This window comes from Trachypithecus francoisi, unplaced genomic scaffold (assembly GCF_009764315.1).
Source record: "Trachypithecus francoisi isolate TF-2019V2 unplaced genomic scaffold, Tfra_2.0 Lachesis_group18, whole genome shotgun sequence".
In the NCBI taxonomy this organism is placed as follows: domain Eukaryota; kingdom Metazoa; phylum Chordata; class Mammalia; order Primates; family Cercopithecidae; genus Trachypithecus; species Trachypithecus francoisi.
Window position 1 is genome coordinate 16,933,285 of NW_022681463.1, and position 15,329 is coordinate 16,948,613.

Consider the following 15,329-nt stretch of genomic DNA (forward strand, 5'->3'; position numbering starts at 1 on the left):
TGTGAAAATAATGATACAAACTGATTTTTAGAAATCTAGTTTACCTGCTGCCTGAGAACAGTGTCCTCTCAGTAGCACCCTTTGCAATCAGATTCTGTCCCTCATACAATTACCTGTTGGGGCCTCACGCTGTGGCTCCCAGCACTTTGGGAGGCCGAGGTGGGTGGATCACTTGAGGTCAGGAGTTCAAGACCAGCCAGGACAACATGGCAAAACCCCGTCTCTACTAAAAATACAAAAATTAGCTGGGTGTGATAGCGCGCCCCTGTAATCCCAGCTACTCAGGAGGCTGAGGCAGGAGAATCACTTGAACCCGGGAGGCGGAGGTTGCAGTGAGCTGAGATCGTGCCACTGCACTCCAGCCAGGGTGCCAAGAGAGCAACTCCGTCTCAAAAAAAAAAAAAAACAAAAACAACAAAAAACAATTACCTGTTGGAAGGACAGAGAGATAGGGCCTTGGAGACAAAGTAGATTCCAGGCAGATCCAAGCATCTCCTTATCTAAAACTGGTAACCCAAAGCAAAGAATCGAGTGTGTAAGCTGCCTGGCCAGAGGAAAGGGTGTTTCAGGATAGCCAACAAGTTGAAGAAACGTTTTACAGGTTTATCTCCCATAAAGTAAAATTTTGCCTCAAGTATTTGGCAAAAAATTGTAAGTACCAATTTATAACATAGCAAGAATAAAAGAATTAGAAAATTCTCATTCCACAAACTCTAAAGAAATTATTGACTCCAGCAAGGATTATCAATGGGTGAGAAAACCATGTAGGGGACTGGAAATTCACACAGGGCAAAGGTAACATGACTTTACCTGCAATGGAGTAATCAGAATGTCACCACCTGAATGCAATGAACTATCTCTAATCATGAATGAAATATGAAGCACGCAACATCACTTATGACAGACTCCAGCCCAAATGTTTAACTGTGTCAGTCAAGCCCCAGGATGAATTTCCATTCCTCTCCAAATCTCATGTTGAGATTTCATCCTCAATGTTGGAGGTGGGACCCAGTGAAAGGTGTTTGGGTCGTTGGGGCGGATCCCTTATGAATACACTAATGCCCTCCCTTGGGGGTGAGTGAGTTCTCACTCTGTTACTTCCTGTGAGAGCTGGTTGTTACAAAAAGCCTAGCACCTCCCCGTTCTGCCCACATCCTCTCTCATCATGTGATCGCTGCACATGTCGGCTCCCTTTCGACCATGAGTGGAAGCAGCCTGAGACCCTCACCAGATGCCAATGTCCACTCTTGAACTTTTTAGCCACCCAGAATCATAAGCAAAATAAACTTTTTTGCTTTATAAATTACCCAGCCTCGGGTATTCCTTTATAGCAGCACAACACAGACTATGACTTCCAGTTTTGGAAAAATACAAAGGATATAGGAACAAGTTAAACAGCACCATAAGAAAGCTAGCAGGCAAAGAAAGTAGGATATTGTAGCTGGTCCAATTTCTTCAACAAGATGCTATCATGAGGAAAAGAAAATGAGGGACTAACCTACACAGGCCTGGATGACATATTAACTAGATGCAATATGTGGTCCTGGAGTGGATCTGTTTTTAATTGATTAACTGACCGATTGAGACAGGGTCTTGCTCTGTTTTCCAGGCTGGAGTGCAGTGGTGCAATCACTGCTCACTGCAGCCTCAACCTCTGGGGGCTCAAGCAATCCTCCTGCCTCAGCCTCCTGAGTAACTGTGACCACAGGTACACACCACCATGCCCAGATAATTTTTAAACTTTTTTGTAGACACAGGTCTCCCTGTGTTGCCCAGGCTGGTCTCAAACTGCTAGGCTCAAGAGATCCTCCTGCCTCAGTCTCCCAAAGTGCTGGGATTACAGGCGTGAGCCACTGTGCCTAGCCAATCTTGTTTTAGAATAAACAGATATAAAGGACAGTTAGGGGATAAATAGGGAAATTTGAATATGGCCAATGTATTAGATGAGATGAAAAGTACATATGCATGCATAGAAAAATTCAGAAAGGCTACCTTACTAATCTGATGGGCAATGGGAATGCAGTGTTTCTACTTTCTTCATCTTATTCATGTCTATTCTAACTTTCTACAACGTATATTTACTACTATTATAATAATGAAAGGGTATTTTTGATTTTCAAAAGGGCCTTTAACAGTATTAGCCACAGAGGTTTCCATAAGAATTAAATAAGATACATGGAAAACACTATTAGAACAAAAATATTCAATAAAAGTCGGCAGTTTTTAAAAATAAAAGAAGAATCCATTTTAAGTCATTTACGAAGTTTTATTATTAAGAACTAAAAAACCACAGCAGCAATTGTATAATCAGCAAAAAGCACCCTACAGACTACAGACCTACCAGTAGGCCTTTCTCTGACCTCCCTAATTTTATTCCTGTTCTCTTGCTCTACCCTTCCGTCTCTCCTCCCAACCCCCTTTCTCTCTCTGTCTCTGTGTGTGTGTGTGGGGGGGGTGTATGTGTGTGAGGGGGTGTGTGTGTGTCTGTCTGTCTCTGGAAAGTCAAAGGAAGAAAAGCAGAGAATATAAAACAATCTAAACCTCATATGGTAGGACGGAATACAAACTATCATGCTGGATTATAGTTACTGTCTTTTGAGCCCAACACTTTGTAGAGCTACAGGTTTTAATTCTAATCGGTGTGGTTGGTTTTTCATTAAATAGGAGGGCTTCACGTTTTAAAATGACATTCTGAATATTTTACCATTTATCATTTCAAACATGAGGTTCTGTGTTTACAAAGAGGTTTTCAGGGACAAATGCGTGGGCAGAGTCTGGCAGGCTTGGGGACCTTTGGTGACAATTGCAAAAGGGCTGCAAGATGGCATCAGGTTCTGAAAACGCACACATTTACTAGGAGGGCACATGGCTATTTTGAAGGCTGAAGGAAGAATGTGGCTCCCCTGATTACGTGGCCTCTTCCTGTTCCAAGGCCCTTGTAACGTGAGAAGTAGCTTCCTGGGTACTAACTCTGTCCACTTTTCTTACCATGAGCTGTAAGCTGAGCACGCTGGCCGCGATGCTAACTTTAGAGATTTTGCAACACCTTTAGTACTGTCCACTGAAGCGATTCCAATCAGTCTCACAAGAGCCAGAGGCTAAGTTTTACTTGGTGGGCACTAAATAAAATTAAACCGGAAAACACAATGAAAACATAAAGCGCTCAAAATACAATCAAGTTTCCTTAGCAGAAGGGTGGACATGAGAAGAGTGGCAATGATTGTGGCAGGAGCGGACAGAGGGACTTCACTTCTAGGGACAACAAGAGTCACACACATCACACCTATTTGATCCCTTGCTTTCAGTAAGAGTAATTTATTTCATCTGGAAGACCACCATCTTCTCTTTCTCTTTTCTTATTAAATATAAGCAATTTACAATTCCCCTGCAGTCTAAGAGACCACTTCATCAGGACACGCAGGGCGCAGAGCAGCACATTCTGATAGGGTCCCCTCACCTATAAGAACACAGGCAAGTAGAGGCTGGATCCAGCTGAAGATGGGATGCCCAGAGAGAAGGGGAAGAACAAAGGGTGGCTAAACTGGGCACAAGGAAAGTGATTCCAAGCCATGCAATAAGAAAAACTGAGATCATCTGGCAGGGCGCAGTGACTCACGACTGTAATCCCAGCACTTTGGAAGGCTGAGGTGGGCAGATCACGAGGTCAGGAGTTCGAGACCAGCCTGGCCAATCTCTACTAAAAATACAAAGATTAGCTGGGCGTGGTGGCACGTGCCTGTAGTCCCAGCTACTTGGGAGGCTGATGCAGAAGAATCACTTGTACCCAAGAGGCAAAGGTTGCAGTGAGCCAAGATCGTGCCATTGCACTCCAGCCTGGACAGAGCAAGACTCCATCTCAAAAAAAAAAAAAAAAAGAAAAAAAGAAAAACTGGGATCATCTTTTCCAAAGATCCCACTCGCTGTTTTCAAGCTGCACCCAGGAGTCAATACGCTTCTCCTTCTAGATGTCTGGGTGCTGCTGTCAATAGGATGGCATTCCACTTGCAGTTCAATAAATAGAAAGGAATCCAGCTTCTTGTTTAACAGCAGACTGCAATTTAATCTCCTATCTATATCAATGGGAAGCTGAGAGAGCTATTCCTGGAGGCCCAAGGCATTAACTACCGGGCTAGAGTCACTTATGCTTTGCTGAACCACAGGCAAGTTTCTCTGTCTGTCCCACTTCTGTATATGCATCCCTCCTCACAAAGCACAGCTGACATGGAGCTTCTCCCAACATCCCCTCATTCACCATCTGCCAAAGAACAGCACCTGAAATCTCAATAGGCAGTCCATCTTTGCTTCCATAGAAATTTGAGATGCGAGAGTCCCAACACATCGGCCCTGTGAGGTTCTCTATGCCTTGTACCAAGTGGGGAGTGATGGAGAGACGATAAATACCATAGGAATTTCAGATCAATTTTATTCAACAGTGAGCCAAAAGAACTGTCTCCTTGGAAAAGACTTCTTAAATGTCAGTTCACACTGGGTGCCAGAAAACAAAAACAACAAAACCCTGTTCCGTCCAGCTGAGCTCTTGTAACTTGAGGAATTTCTCAACACTGACAGAGGAGCTGGCAATGTGCCAGGCACATGCGGCTTGATGGTAACAAGCTGTATGGAGTTTCAGAGCAAGGGCCAGAATGGTAGACAACTGCAAACCTCTAGAGATAATGATTCACAAACACTGAAAAGGTGCAAAACTATTTGCAAAACAGAATTTTTTTTTTTTTTTTTTTTTTTGAGACGGAGTCTCGCTCTGTCGCCCAGGCTGCAGTGCCGTCGCCGGATCTCAGCTCACTGCAAGCTCTGCCTCCCGGGTTTACGCTATTCTCCTGCCTCAGCCTCCCGAGTAGCTGGGACTACAGGCGCCCGCCACCTTGCCCAGCTAGTTTTTTGTATTTTTTTTAGTAGAGACGGGGTTTCACTGTGTTAGCCAGGATGGTCTCGATCTCCTGACCTCGTGATCCGCCCGTCTCAGCCTTCCAAAGTGCTGGGATTACAGGCTTGAGCCACCGCGCCCGGCCGCAAAACAGAATTTTTAATGGAAAAAAAAACGGGGGGTAAGGGGATACAGGATTTGTGCCTCCAACTTCCTGAGCAAGAAAGAGGCCTGTTGATTCACATGAAGAAAAGGCACGCTACTGACGCTGCTTATTCCAAACACAACGACATTCCTCCAACAGCTGGACCTGGCCTTAGATTTATTTCAGCACACAGAGCTCAGGGGCAATGCAGGTTCCAACGATGGCAAAACCAGCCCCAGTAAACTAAGACCCAGCAGCCCCAGTAAAAGGCCCTCCTGTCGTCAGCCAGCCCTCCTTCCTGTGGCGCTCGGCTTAGCAGCTCGGGCTGTCCCTCCTCTGCAGGTAGCTCCCAGAAGGCTGTGGCCAATTCCTGGCTGCCTATGCCTTATTCGCTGATTTGAGGATTCTAAGTGGACGTGGATAATAGCAGCAATTCGTTCAGAAAACACAAAGCAGTGGGAAGTCTTCATCACTGTCTCCTCGGAGCTCCACATTCCTGTATCTGTTGTCCTTCCTGCCGCTGCTGTGGTCATGGGACATCTAACAGGTATCTCAAACGTGACCTGGCCAGAAACACCCTGACTCTCCACTCCCCCCGCAGTCCTCCACTTCCCTCCATCCTTTTCTCATTTTAGTAACCCCTAACACCATCTCCCCCCAGTCGCTCAGGTCAAAAATCTAAGCGTTCCCTCTCCCTCCCTCAGAGTCCGCCACCACCTCATCACCAAGACAGAGTGAACCTGCTTCTGGTACCTGTTCCAAACACAACTACTTCCCTTCATTTCCACTGCTACCTATTGGCGGCTTCTTTGCCACCATCATGGCATAGACTACTGTGACCACCTCCTCACAGGATGCCCCCGGACTCTGCTTCTCCCGGCAAAACATCCACACGGCAGCCAATCTTTCAACACTATGTGCATCAAGCCTCTCTCCTACCTCACCATGGTGCTCCCAACACACCTGCCATGCTGGCCCTCCTTTATGTATCTGAATGCTTGGAGCTGACTCTCGCCTTGGGCAGAGTACTGACTGTTCCATCTCTCTGGAAAGCTCTTTCTCAGTAAATGACTGATGGCTCCTTCTCACTTCCTCAAGAGGCATCCCAGACCAACCAACTTGAAGTCATCACCCAGGCACCTCTATCACATCCTCCTACGTCAATTACTAAAGAGTTCTTGCCGCTATCTGGTATTATCCTGTTTATTTAATTGCTTTCTCTGTTTCCATGAGAGTAGTCTTGTCTTGTCATCACTGCATTCCCAGCGCCCAGAACAATGCTGGCACATGGGGCACACTTAATAAATATTGCTAATGTATCAATGTCTTCATCCCTTTGATAAATGATGACCAATGATGACCCAAGATACTGTGCTCTGTACTGAGAGGGATGAGGAAGGATGTGATGGCCTCGGTATTAAACAGTCACTGCTTGAAAACCATGTGTGATAAGAATTAGGCTGGTCAGATTAGTGTCATCTGAGGGATGCTCTTGAAAGGGAATCATTTTATCTACACATGTTCCTGCCAGCTCTGCTCTCTTTTAGAACACCGTCAGTCTTGCCTCGAATTATAAAATTAGGCTGGGCACAGTGGCTCATGCACATAATCCCAGCATTTTGGGAGGCTGAAGCAGGTGGATCACTTGAGGTCAGGAGTTCGAGACCAGTCTGGCCAACATGGTGAAATGCTGTCTCTACTAAAAACGTAAAATTAGCTGGGTGTGGTGGTATGCACCTGTAGTCCCAGCTCCTCAGGAGGCTGAGGCAGGAGAATTGCTTGAATTCGGGAGGCGGAGGTTGCAGTGAGCCGAGATTGCATTGCTGCACTCCAGCCTGGGCGACAGAGAGAGACTTTGTTGCAAAAAGAAAAAAAAGAAAAAGTATATATAAAATGAGTAGAAGTGATGATGTGATGATGGTGATAATGACAATGGTGATGGTGACGACAATGAAAACAGTGATGGTGATGACAATGGTGGTGATGACAGTTACCATTTACAGTGTCCCTACTGGATCCCAGCTACTCTAGTATAATACTGCTTATCCTCAAAACCACTCTTGCCAAGTGAGCATTAGAGTCTGCACTGTAAGAGGGGAACTAATGGCAACACAAAGGGAGAAAGTAACTGGCCCGTCACAGCAAGTGGCACGATGGTGGCCGAAGCTAGGTCTGACTCAACGCCTGCACTTCTCCCACTCAGCCACTTTCAAAAGAACTGACCTCCGGTTCCTGCCAAATCCACCACCCACGGCAGCGGCAAAGATAAACTCTGAGTTGACGTGTTGGTTTCACAGAAGGGATTCACATCCAAAACAGTCCATGATGTGACATATAAGATGGAAAATATGATTGACATATAAGATGGAAAATATGGTATCAACAGAGTGTAAGCCCAGGATTCACTTCATATCACAACTGGCTTAAAGAAACCAGGCTTTAGGGAAAACAGTACTTCCCCCTCCACCATTTTGTAAGCAGGACTGGGAAAGAGGAAGGTTAAACCGCTCAGCACAGAACAGATGCTGGTCAAGTAAACATTATGAAAATGTCTGTGTCATTAATTGAGAACATTCATTTTCTCTTTTCCTCTGTACCCTGTAGCAAAAAAATACACAGTTTCCAAACCACTAACCTTGTGAGTTCTTCTTGGAGTTGTGTGTGGTCAGGCGGAAAGAATTTCACCACAAACTTAACAACAACATGCTTTGGCCCTAAAGAAGAAGAAGAAAAAGAAGTAAAGCATTTATTGACTTGTGTTTCAAATGCCGTTAAAGAAAAAGGCTTCACAAATACAAATAATGCATCTCATTCCAAGCTCCCAAGAGCACATCTGCCATTTTCCAAGTCACTTAACAACTGGCCAAGTTCAGTCACTAATTCACACTTCCATATTGTGGGGAAAGAGAGATCCGTTTTAAAAAAATACTATGACCAAAGTACCACATAGAGCTATTAAACTTTTTCTCTGGAGACTTAAATTTTATCTAGGTTTTTTGAAATAAAGTCATTTATCTTCAAAAATGTATCTAATTGGCTACTTTTACCCAAATAATGAAAATGTACATCAGTTATGCAATTCATTATATTTAACTATTTATAAGGTACAGTTGCAAATGCGTTCATCAAATATCTTTTCAGCCTTTTGGTGCTCTTCTGAGCTCTGGGAAAAACATACACCAGACGTGGCCCTGGCTTTGTCTCAGCCAGCCAAGGCCTTTGTGAGTATCTTATAAACCCTCTTACCAATGAGTTTAGACAAAATCAGGAAGTAGACAGGGAGCGAGGGCAGGGAAGAGATTGAATAAGATGACTAACTTTTCAGAATTAAAAAGAAAAAAAAAAAAGAAAGAAAACAGGACAAACAGACTATAAAATAATAATCTGTGGCCGGGCACAGTGGCTCACATCTGTAATGCCAGGAATTTGGGAGGCCAAGGTGGGCAGATCACCTGAGGCCAGGAGTTTGAGACCAGCCTGGCCAAGATGGCAAAACTCTGTCTGTACTCAAAATACAAAAATTAGCTGGGCGTGGTGGCGGGCGCCTGTAATCCCAGCTACTCGGGAGGCTGAGGCACGAGAATCATTTGAACCCAGGAAGCGGAGATGGCAGTGAGCTGAGATGGTGCCACTGCACTCCAGCCTGGGGCGACAGAGCAAGACTCCATCTCAAAAATAATAATAGTCATCATCATCATCCTCTGGGATTTGGGTTGGGGTTTTTTTGTTTTGATGTGTAAGCTACAAGATAAGCCATCTTTAAAGGTCTGCCATTTGGAATGACAGCAATACATTTATGTTCTATGAAATATAAGATACCATAATGAAATCCAAATTTTAGCAGTAGTATTACAAAAGCAAAAACATGTCTGTTTTCCTTTTCACAATCCATATACAAAGTTATTATGTATTATAATTTCTGTGATCACATATTCAAGTTTAAAAAATGCAAAAAAGACATAAAATAAAGATGTTGACAATATATACAAAATCGGGAGGAAAAAAACAAGGCATGAAAATTAACAAACTCTTCCATGTCACTTCTGGAGCACAAAACAACAGTAGCAAAATGAGGAAGACGAGAAGGCTGTGCTACTTACTCTCTGCAATTTTCACTGAGTGGCTACTCAGATCCTTAGAAAACTTGAAACTAGGAAGATGCTAGCACTCAATGCCAAGTGACAGGTTTGTCACACATGGCCTGTCACAGCATATGGAGCAGACAACTGCACTAATGCTCCAGCTCTGACCCGACCACAGTCAACTCTGTCTTCAGGTCTGAGTCAAAGATACACCTTCCCACTGTCAGCAGCTCCCTTCGTGCAGGGGACAAATGTCAATCTTCTAGACTCTATGCTACCTGGGCCCATGAGGCCGGGGGCCTTCTCTTCACCCCCAACATTAGTCATTGCCTGCCAGGCATGTTCAAGACACCCAGCAAATATTAAATGATGGCCATTTCATTGGCAGTAACTGCTTAATTTAAATTGTAGATGATCAACATCAATTTCAACTGTGCAAGGGCCACGCAGAAATTGTGCTGCATGTTTATTATATCCACATAAATTGCTGTAAGTGGCCCAGTGGGGTTTCTTAATCGGACATACAAACGATCCCTCAGGTATTGTAAGCTTCATGCTCAACTAAAAGGATACAGTATTCTCAGATTTTTGTCCCGACTCTGTCTACATTGAAGGGCCGACTCTGACTACATTGAAGGGCCGACTCTGACTACATTGAAGGGCCGACTCTGACTACATTGAAGGGCCATTTGGGATGACATTAGGACCAGATGCTGAATTTTAACTCAAAGTATAGAGAGGGGAAGACACAAGAAGAGAGAGAAAAAGCAAGCATTGTTTTTCTTTGTTCCTCTCCTACCCATTCCTTAATCTTTTCTTTCCAACACACAGTCTAAATGCATACATGCCAGGCTCCCTTCAGGGTTCTGCTTGCTACTCAGAAAAACACACACACACACATGCACACACACTTTCGGCGACCCTTTGAACCAAACAATACTTGCATTCTGATTTCACAGGCTTTGAAGAGGAAGGACCAAAAACCTAAAGACAATGTTATGAATAAATGGCTCCACCTCTCCCCTTCGAAAGTGACAGAAAGGAACAATGGCATAGACAAGATAAGCTCAATTATTCTGGGGTTTAAGATAATAGCAGGCTTCAGTTGTTAATCAAAACGATATTTTATTTTCCCAGTTTGGTTTTGATTACCAAACTGTTACACATTAAAACTGCAGAAGACACACATTTTAATAGTACATGGATTAGTGGATGATGGAAAGCAATTATGGGGTAGAAGAATTTGCGTTTCTAGTGCTTCATGCCACAGGGCAAGAGATGTCTAGACGTGAAACTGTCTGGCTTCAGATTTCACGTCACTATTAAACATATGGTATATACTTACTTCTAATCTGTTTCACAATGGGTTTTAGCAGATCCAGCCACACCTAGAGGGGAAAAAAGAACAGATTGAGACCCAAGTTCTCAATGAAAGAGTGCAAGTATTTTGAGATTTTGTTTAAAGCTGTTTAAAATCAAAATATTTTTGAGGATATGAGGCCGTCTGTTCCATTTTTCTCCGGAATGCCGTATCTTACATTGTCTACCACTTTTATAGAACAGATCCTAATTTGCTAGTATTATCCCTGAGCTTGAAAATTAAAATTGCTCCTAGACTCAGATACACATGGTTAACTAAGAATTTTTCTACTCTCATTTATACGTTGATCATATTTACCTATTTGGAAAATATTAATGAATGATTTCATGAGTGACTACTAGCTGAGTGAAATACATACATTCCTTATTGAAACAGAATACACAGAAGTGTCTAGAACAACACATCTTTGAGGGATGCGGAAGGGGAATGAATATTTACAGACCACCACCTCTGCACCACGCGCTACCTATAAGCTACTGACCTTTCCAGACAAGGCCAGAGGGATTCTTGTCACCCAGGACTGACATCTGAGACTTGCAGAGGCTAATCTGTCCCAGGTCCCTCAGCTAGAGAGTGGCATTGCTAGGATTGAAATCCAGTCTGTCTAACTTCAAAGTCCAAACTCTCTTTCACACATCTGCTTCTTGGTACACAGTTTGAGTAACAAAATTTTCAAGGAAGAGAGAAGCCTGCTGCCCTTATTAATGAAATGTAAGTTGACCATCCCATTTCACATGTTTTTTTCTTTAAACTCCCCGTTGAATTTCTAGTCATTTGAAAGGGTTCCACAGAAGCTCATATTTGCATATATGACAAAACTAAGTTAATGCGCTTAACATAAAGAGGGTTTTGTAAGTAAATATGAAAACGAGAAACAGCCCTTTAGAAAACCATGCTGAGAACCACATACGATTTACAAAGAGAAAACACCAACAGCTAACAGAAAACTGTTGACGCTCAGGACTAATTTGCACTAGAAATGCAAATTAAAACAATTAAATACCATTTCTACCCATTAAATTTCCATCTAGATATGGCTGTACACACGCTTACTTGCATGTTTATACTTTATAATAGCCAAAGTTGGCCAGGGTTCAGGGAAGCAGGCACTATCTTACTCTACTGATAGATGTGTGGATTAGTACAACTTTTCTGGAGACTTATCAGAGAATCAGGACCGAAGGCCTAAAAAGTATTATCCAGCCATTTCACTTTGGGAAATTATGCATTTCTGCACGCACAAGGAATACTAATTGTAGCATTTTTATAATCGTAAACATTTTTACAGTAATCTAAATTAAGTAGAATAACGTACATCAATATGACACATTACCACAGAGACATTAAAAATCAAAAGACAGGCCAGGTGCGGTGGCTCACACCTGTAATCCCAGCACTTTGGGAGGCTGAGGTGGGTGGATCATGAGGTCAGGAGTTCGAGACCAGCCTGGCCAACGTGGTGAAACCCTGTCTGTACTACAAATAGGAAAGTTAGCTGGGCACAGTGGCAGGCACCTGTAATCCCAGTTACTCAGGAGGCTGAGGCAGGAGAATCACTTGAACCCGAGAGGCGGAGGCTACAGTGAGCCAAGATCATGCCACTGCACTCTAGCCTGGGAGACAGAGCAAGACTCCGTCTCAAAAAAAAAAAAAAAAAAAAAATTCAAAAGACAGGAGCCACAGGAGAGCCTAGACCTTTATTGAGATTTCCATGGCTGGGCAAGGCCGGGTACACAGTTTAGGACTGGCTCGTTGGAATAATTTTGGCAGTCTCTTAATTATAGGAGTGGTCTGGAGTTGCTTGTGACCAGGCGCTGAGATGATTCAGGCAGAGGAATATTGCTCCCAGGGATGGGCGGGTCAGATAAAGGAGGCAGCCCTGGACTGGTTTCCTCGTATATCAAAGGTGGTGCCCCCAGCTGGGCCATGCCAGCTCTAAGAATTGGCTAGCACTGGGAGCCGCCGTCTCTTCTTAGCAACAAAGGTCTTTTAAGATGTCAAAACACCACAATATGCAGAAAATTCTCTATGTATGCAATACACATGGAAGGAGCAGAGATAGGGAGCAAGCTTCCCTAAAAATGATCCTGTGCTAAGATCTGAAAGGGAAGAAAGACAAGCAGAATCTATGAAGAAAGACAGTAAAAACCCTAGTCCTGATGCCCGGACGATCATCACGGCTGCAGGGCAGGGCAGGTGGGTCAGGAAGAGGACTGGCCCCACCAAGGCCACAATCAGATGCTTTGTCCTTACCCTAAAACAATGGGAAGGACCTACCCCGTGGGGAGGACACGATTAGATATGCATTTTTACAAGATGAGTCTGGCAGCATGACAACAGGTTAGAAGGAACAAGAAGGGATGCAGGTTGAGCTGTTGGCAATTGTCCAGGCAAGACAGGACAGTATTTTGAACCAGAATGGCAGAAGTAGAGTTTGAGAAAGTAGGTGGATTCAAGAACAATTGAAGAGCTAAAAACCAGTGGAATGCACTGATGGATATGACGCCAAAGGAAGGAAGGTGACAATAACTGGAATGACACTGAGATTTCTGCAGCGGGCATCTGGGCAGACACTGGTGCCATCTCCAGAGATAAGGAGCACTGCAGGATGACTGGGGCTGAGAGCTTCTAGCCATGTTAATTTTCTGAGGTGCCCTTGGATCATACAGGAAGAGACAGTATACAAACAATGACATACATTCATCTGGAGCTCAGAGGAGAAGCCTAGGCAAGACATCTCACATTTACAGGTCGCCACCACCCTGACTCCATGTGGGATAAGATGGCCAGCATAGAATCTAAAGAAATAAAATGCATGAGCATTGGCCAATACGTCCACCATGGACAGCCAGGTAGGAGCAGAGGGGGCGCGAAGGAAAGGAAGGAGAGAACTGTATCATGGACATCGTGGGATGACAGTGTCCGCAAAGGAAGAATACTGAGAACTGTCTCAAACTCACAGAAGATGAGAACCAGTACTTGATTCAGTGATTCACCGGGTCACTTGACCCAGCGATGGGTCTGAACATCTGGTGGGTGGGGAAGAGAATGAATGCCTTCATCAAGAAGCTTGGCTGTGAAGCAAGAGGCAACAGGATGGGGGGTAGCTGGCTTGGGAATCAGGTAAGGGTATTGTTTATTTGCTTGTTTTGTTGTTGTTGTTTGAGACAGCGTCTCACTCTGTCACCCAGAATGGAGTGCAGTGGCATAGCCTCAACTTCCCAGGCTCAGGCAATCCTGAGCCTGGGCTCCCACCTCAGCTTCCCGGGTAGCTGGGACTACAGGCACATGAGGCCAGGCCTGGCTAATTTTCATATTTTTTGCAGAGACATGGTTTTGCCATATTGCCCAGGCTGGTCTTGAAATCCTGGGCTCAAGCAACCCACCTGCCTCGACCTCCCAAAGTGCTGGGATTACAGGCGTGAGCCACCGTCCCCAGCCCATTTACTTGTTTTTAATTGGAATGACCTGGGTGTATTTAAGAAAGGGAGGGGTTGAAAATAGGGGCAAGAGGTGATGACTGGTGTCCAAAGAGACCTGAGATGATGCGACGACAGAGCTCTAAAACCCAGGACACTGGCTAATGACAGATCCAAGGAGGTTCATTTTCTGTGTTAGGAAAAGAAGAAAACTCCTCTCTGATGCCTTCTATTTCCCTTGTAAAATCAGAGGGCTGGAGGATTGAGGAGAGTAGAGAAGTTTCCAAAGAGTCCTGCTGCCTGAGAGCATGAGTTAACCAGAGAGCCCACTGGGAGCCTGCTGTCCCGAACACTAGACTCTCTCACCACTGCCAGGGTGGCCACAGAACCAGCCTAAACTTCTGCAAACTGCCCAGGACGAATCAGTGACACTTTGGCAGTGTGGTTGCCTATTTTATGAATTGTTTTTAAACATCTCTCCTCTGTTTCTGGCATTTCTGTGGAAAGCATCACACACAAGCGCCGATGTGAGCCAAGGGAGCATGTGGTTTTATAACACGTGGGGCTGGGAGCGCAAGATGGGCCTGGGTAACTCAGCGTATTCAGCAGCTCCGCAGCGGGAACGCTACAAGGCGCCGATCACACTCCAACCCAGCGAGGCTGGGTGAGGACGCACGGCCTGTGGGGACCTATCTGTTTCTCAGCCAGACCGCAGAGCTGAGGGAGAAGGTCTGGGGCACGTTGTACTTAAATCATTAGAAATGGATGAGCTGGGAGCAGCAAAAAGAAAAAAAGAGGTTGCCAGTCAACTGCAGTGAAAGCACTGGCCTTTGCTATGCAGGGAGGGTCATGAGGAGGCGAGGAGAGCTGGACTGGGTCATCCCGGGCTCGTCACTTTATCCCGCATCCTAAGCACACTGAAACCAGTTACAGATTAGTTAAAAGGCAACAGAAACACCATAAGCTTTCTCTAGAGGGTCACATTTGTTATGATCTCTTTAACCCCAAACCCCTACCCCTTCAACCAAACTGTAGCCCCTGTTCTCACTGAAATCCATGCCGCTGATCTCTTGAACACACTTACACATCCACATGGCCTGACTGGAAAGGCATCTGGCTGAAATGAATGGACCTCTAGAGAAATCTCATTCCCCATCAGTAGGATTCAAAGATGCACTTGCTTACTGAATCCAGGCACTTCTGCCAGGGTTTGAAGGCCTACTGTATTTATTAGTTTGCTGAGGCTGCCATATCGAAAGACCACAGACTGGATGGCGTGAACTACAGAAATTTATTCCCCCACCATTCTGGAGGCTCAAGGTGCCAGCGGCTGTGAGTTCTCCTAGAGCTCCCATCCCTGGCTTCCAGACGGCTGCCACCTCGCTGCATCCTTGCCTGGTCTTTCCTCTGTGTGAGCATT

The 15,329-nt window shown here is 44.8% G+C and overlaps 1 protein-coding gene across 3 annotated transcripts in view; it reads right to left on the minus strand.

Annotated features, from left to right (window-relative positions):
• Positions 1-15,329, minus strand: part of FARP1 (FERM, ARH/RhoGEF and pleckstrin domain protein 1) — a 314,718-nt gene that overhangs the window by 75,832 nt on the left and 223,557 nt on the right. For all 3 annotated transcript variants that reach the window (XM_033177386.1, XM_033177385.1, XM_033177387.1), the window contains exons 4-5: positions 10,455-10,497; positions 7,663-7,741 (exon numbers count right to left, since the gene is read on the minus strand). In XM_033177386.1, the coding sequence (XP_033033277.1) occupies positions 7,663-7,741; positions 10,455-10,497 (122 nt within the window). The remainder of the gene's footprint in view (positions 1-7,662; positions 7,742-10,454; positions 10,498-15,329) is intronic.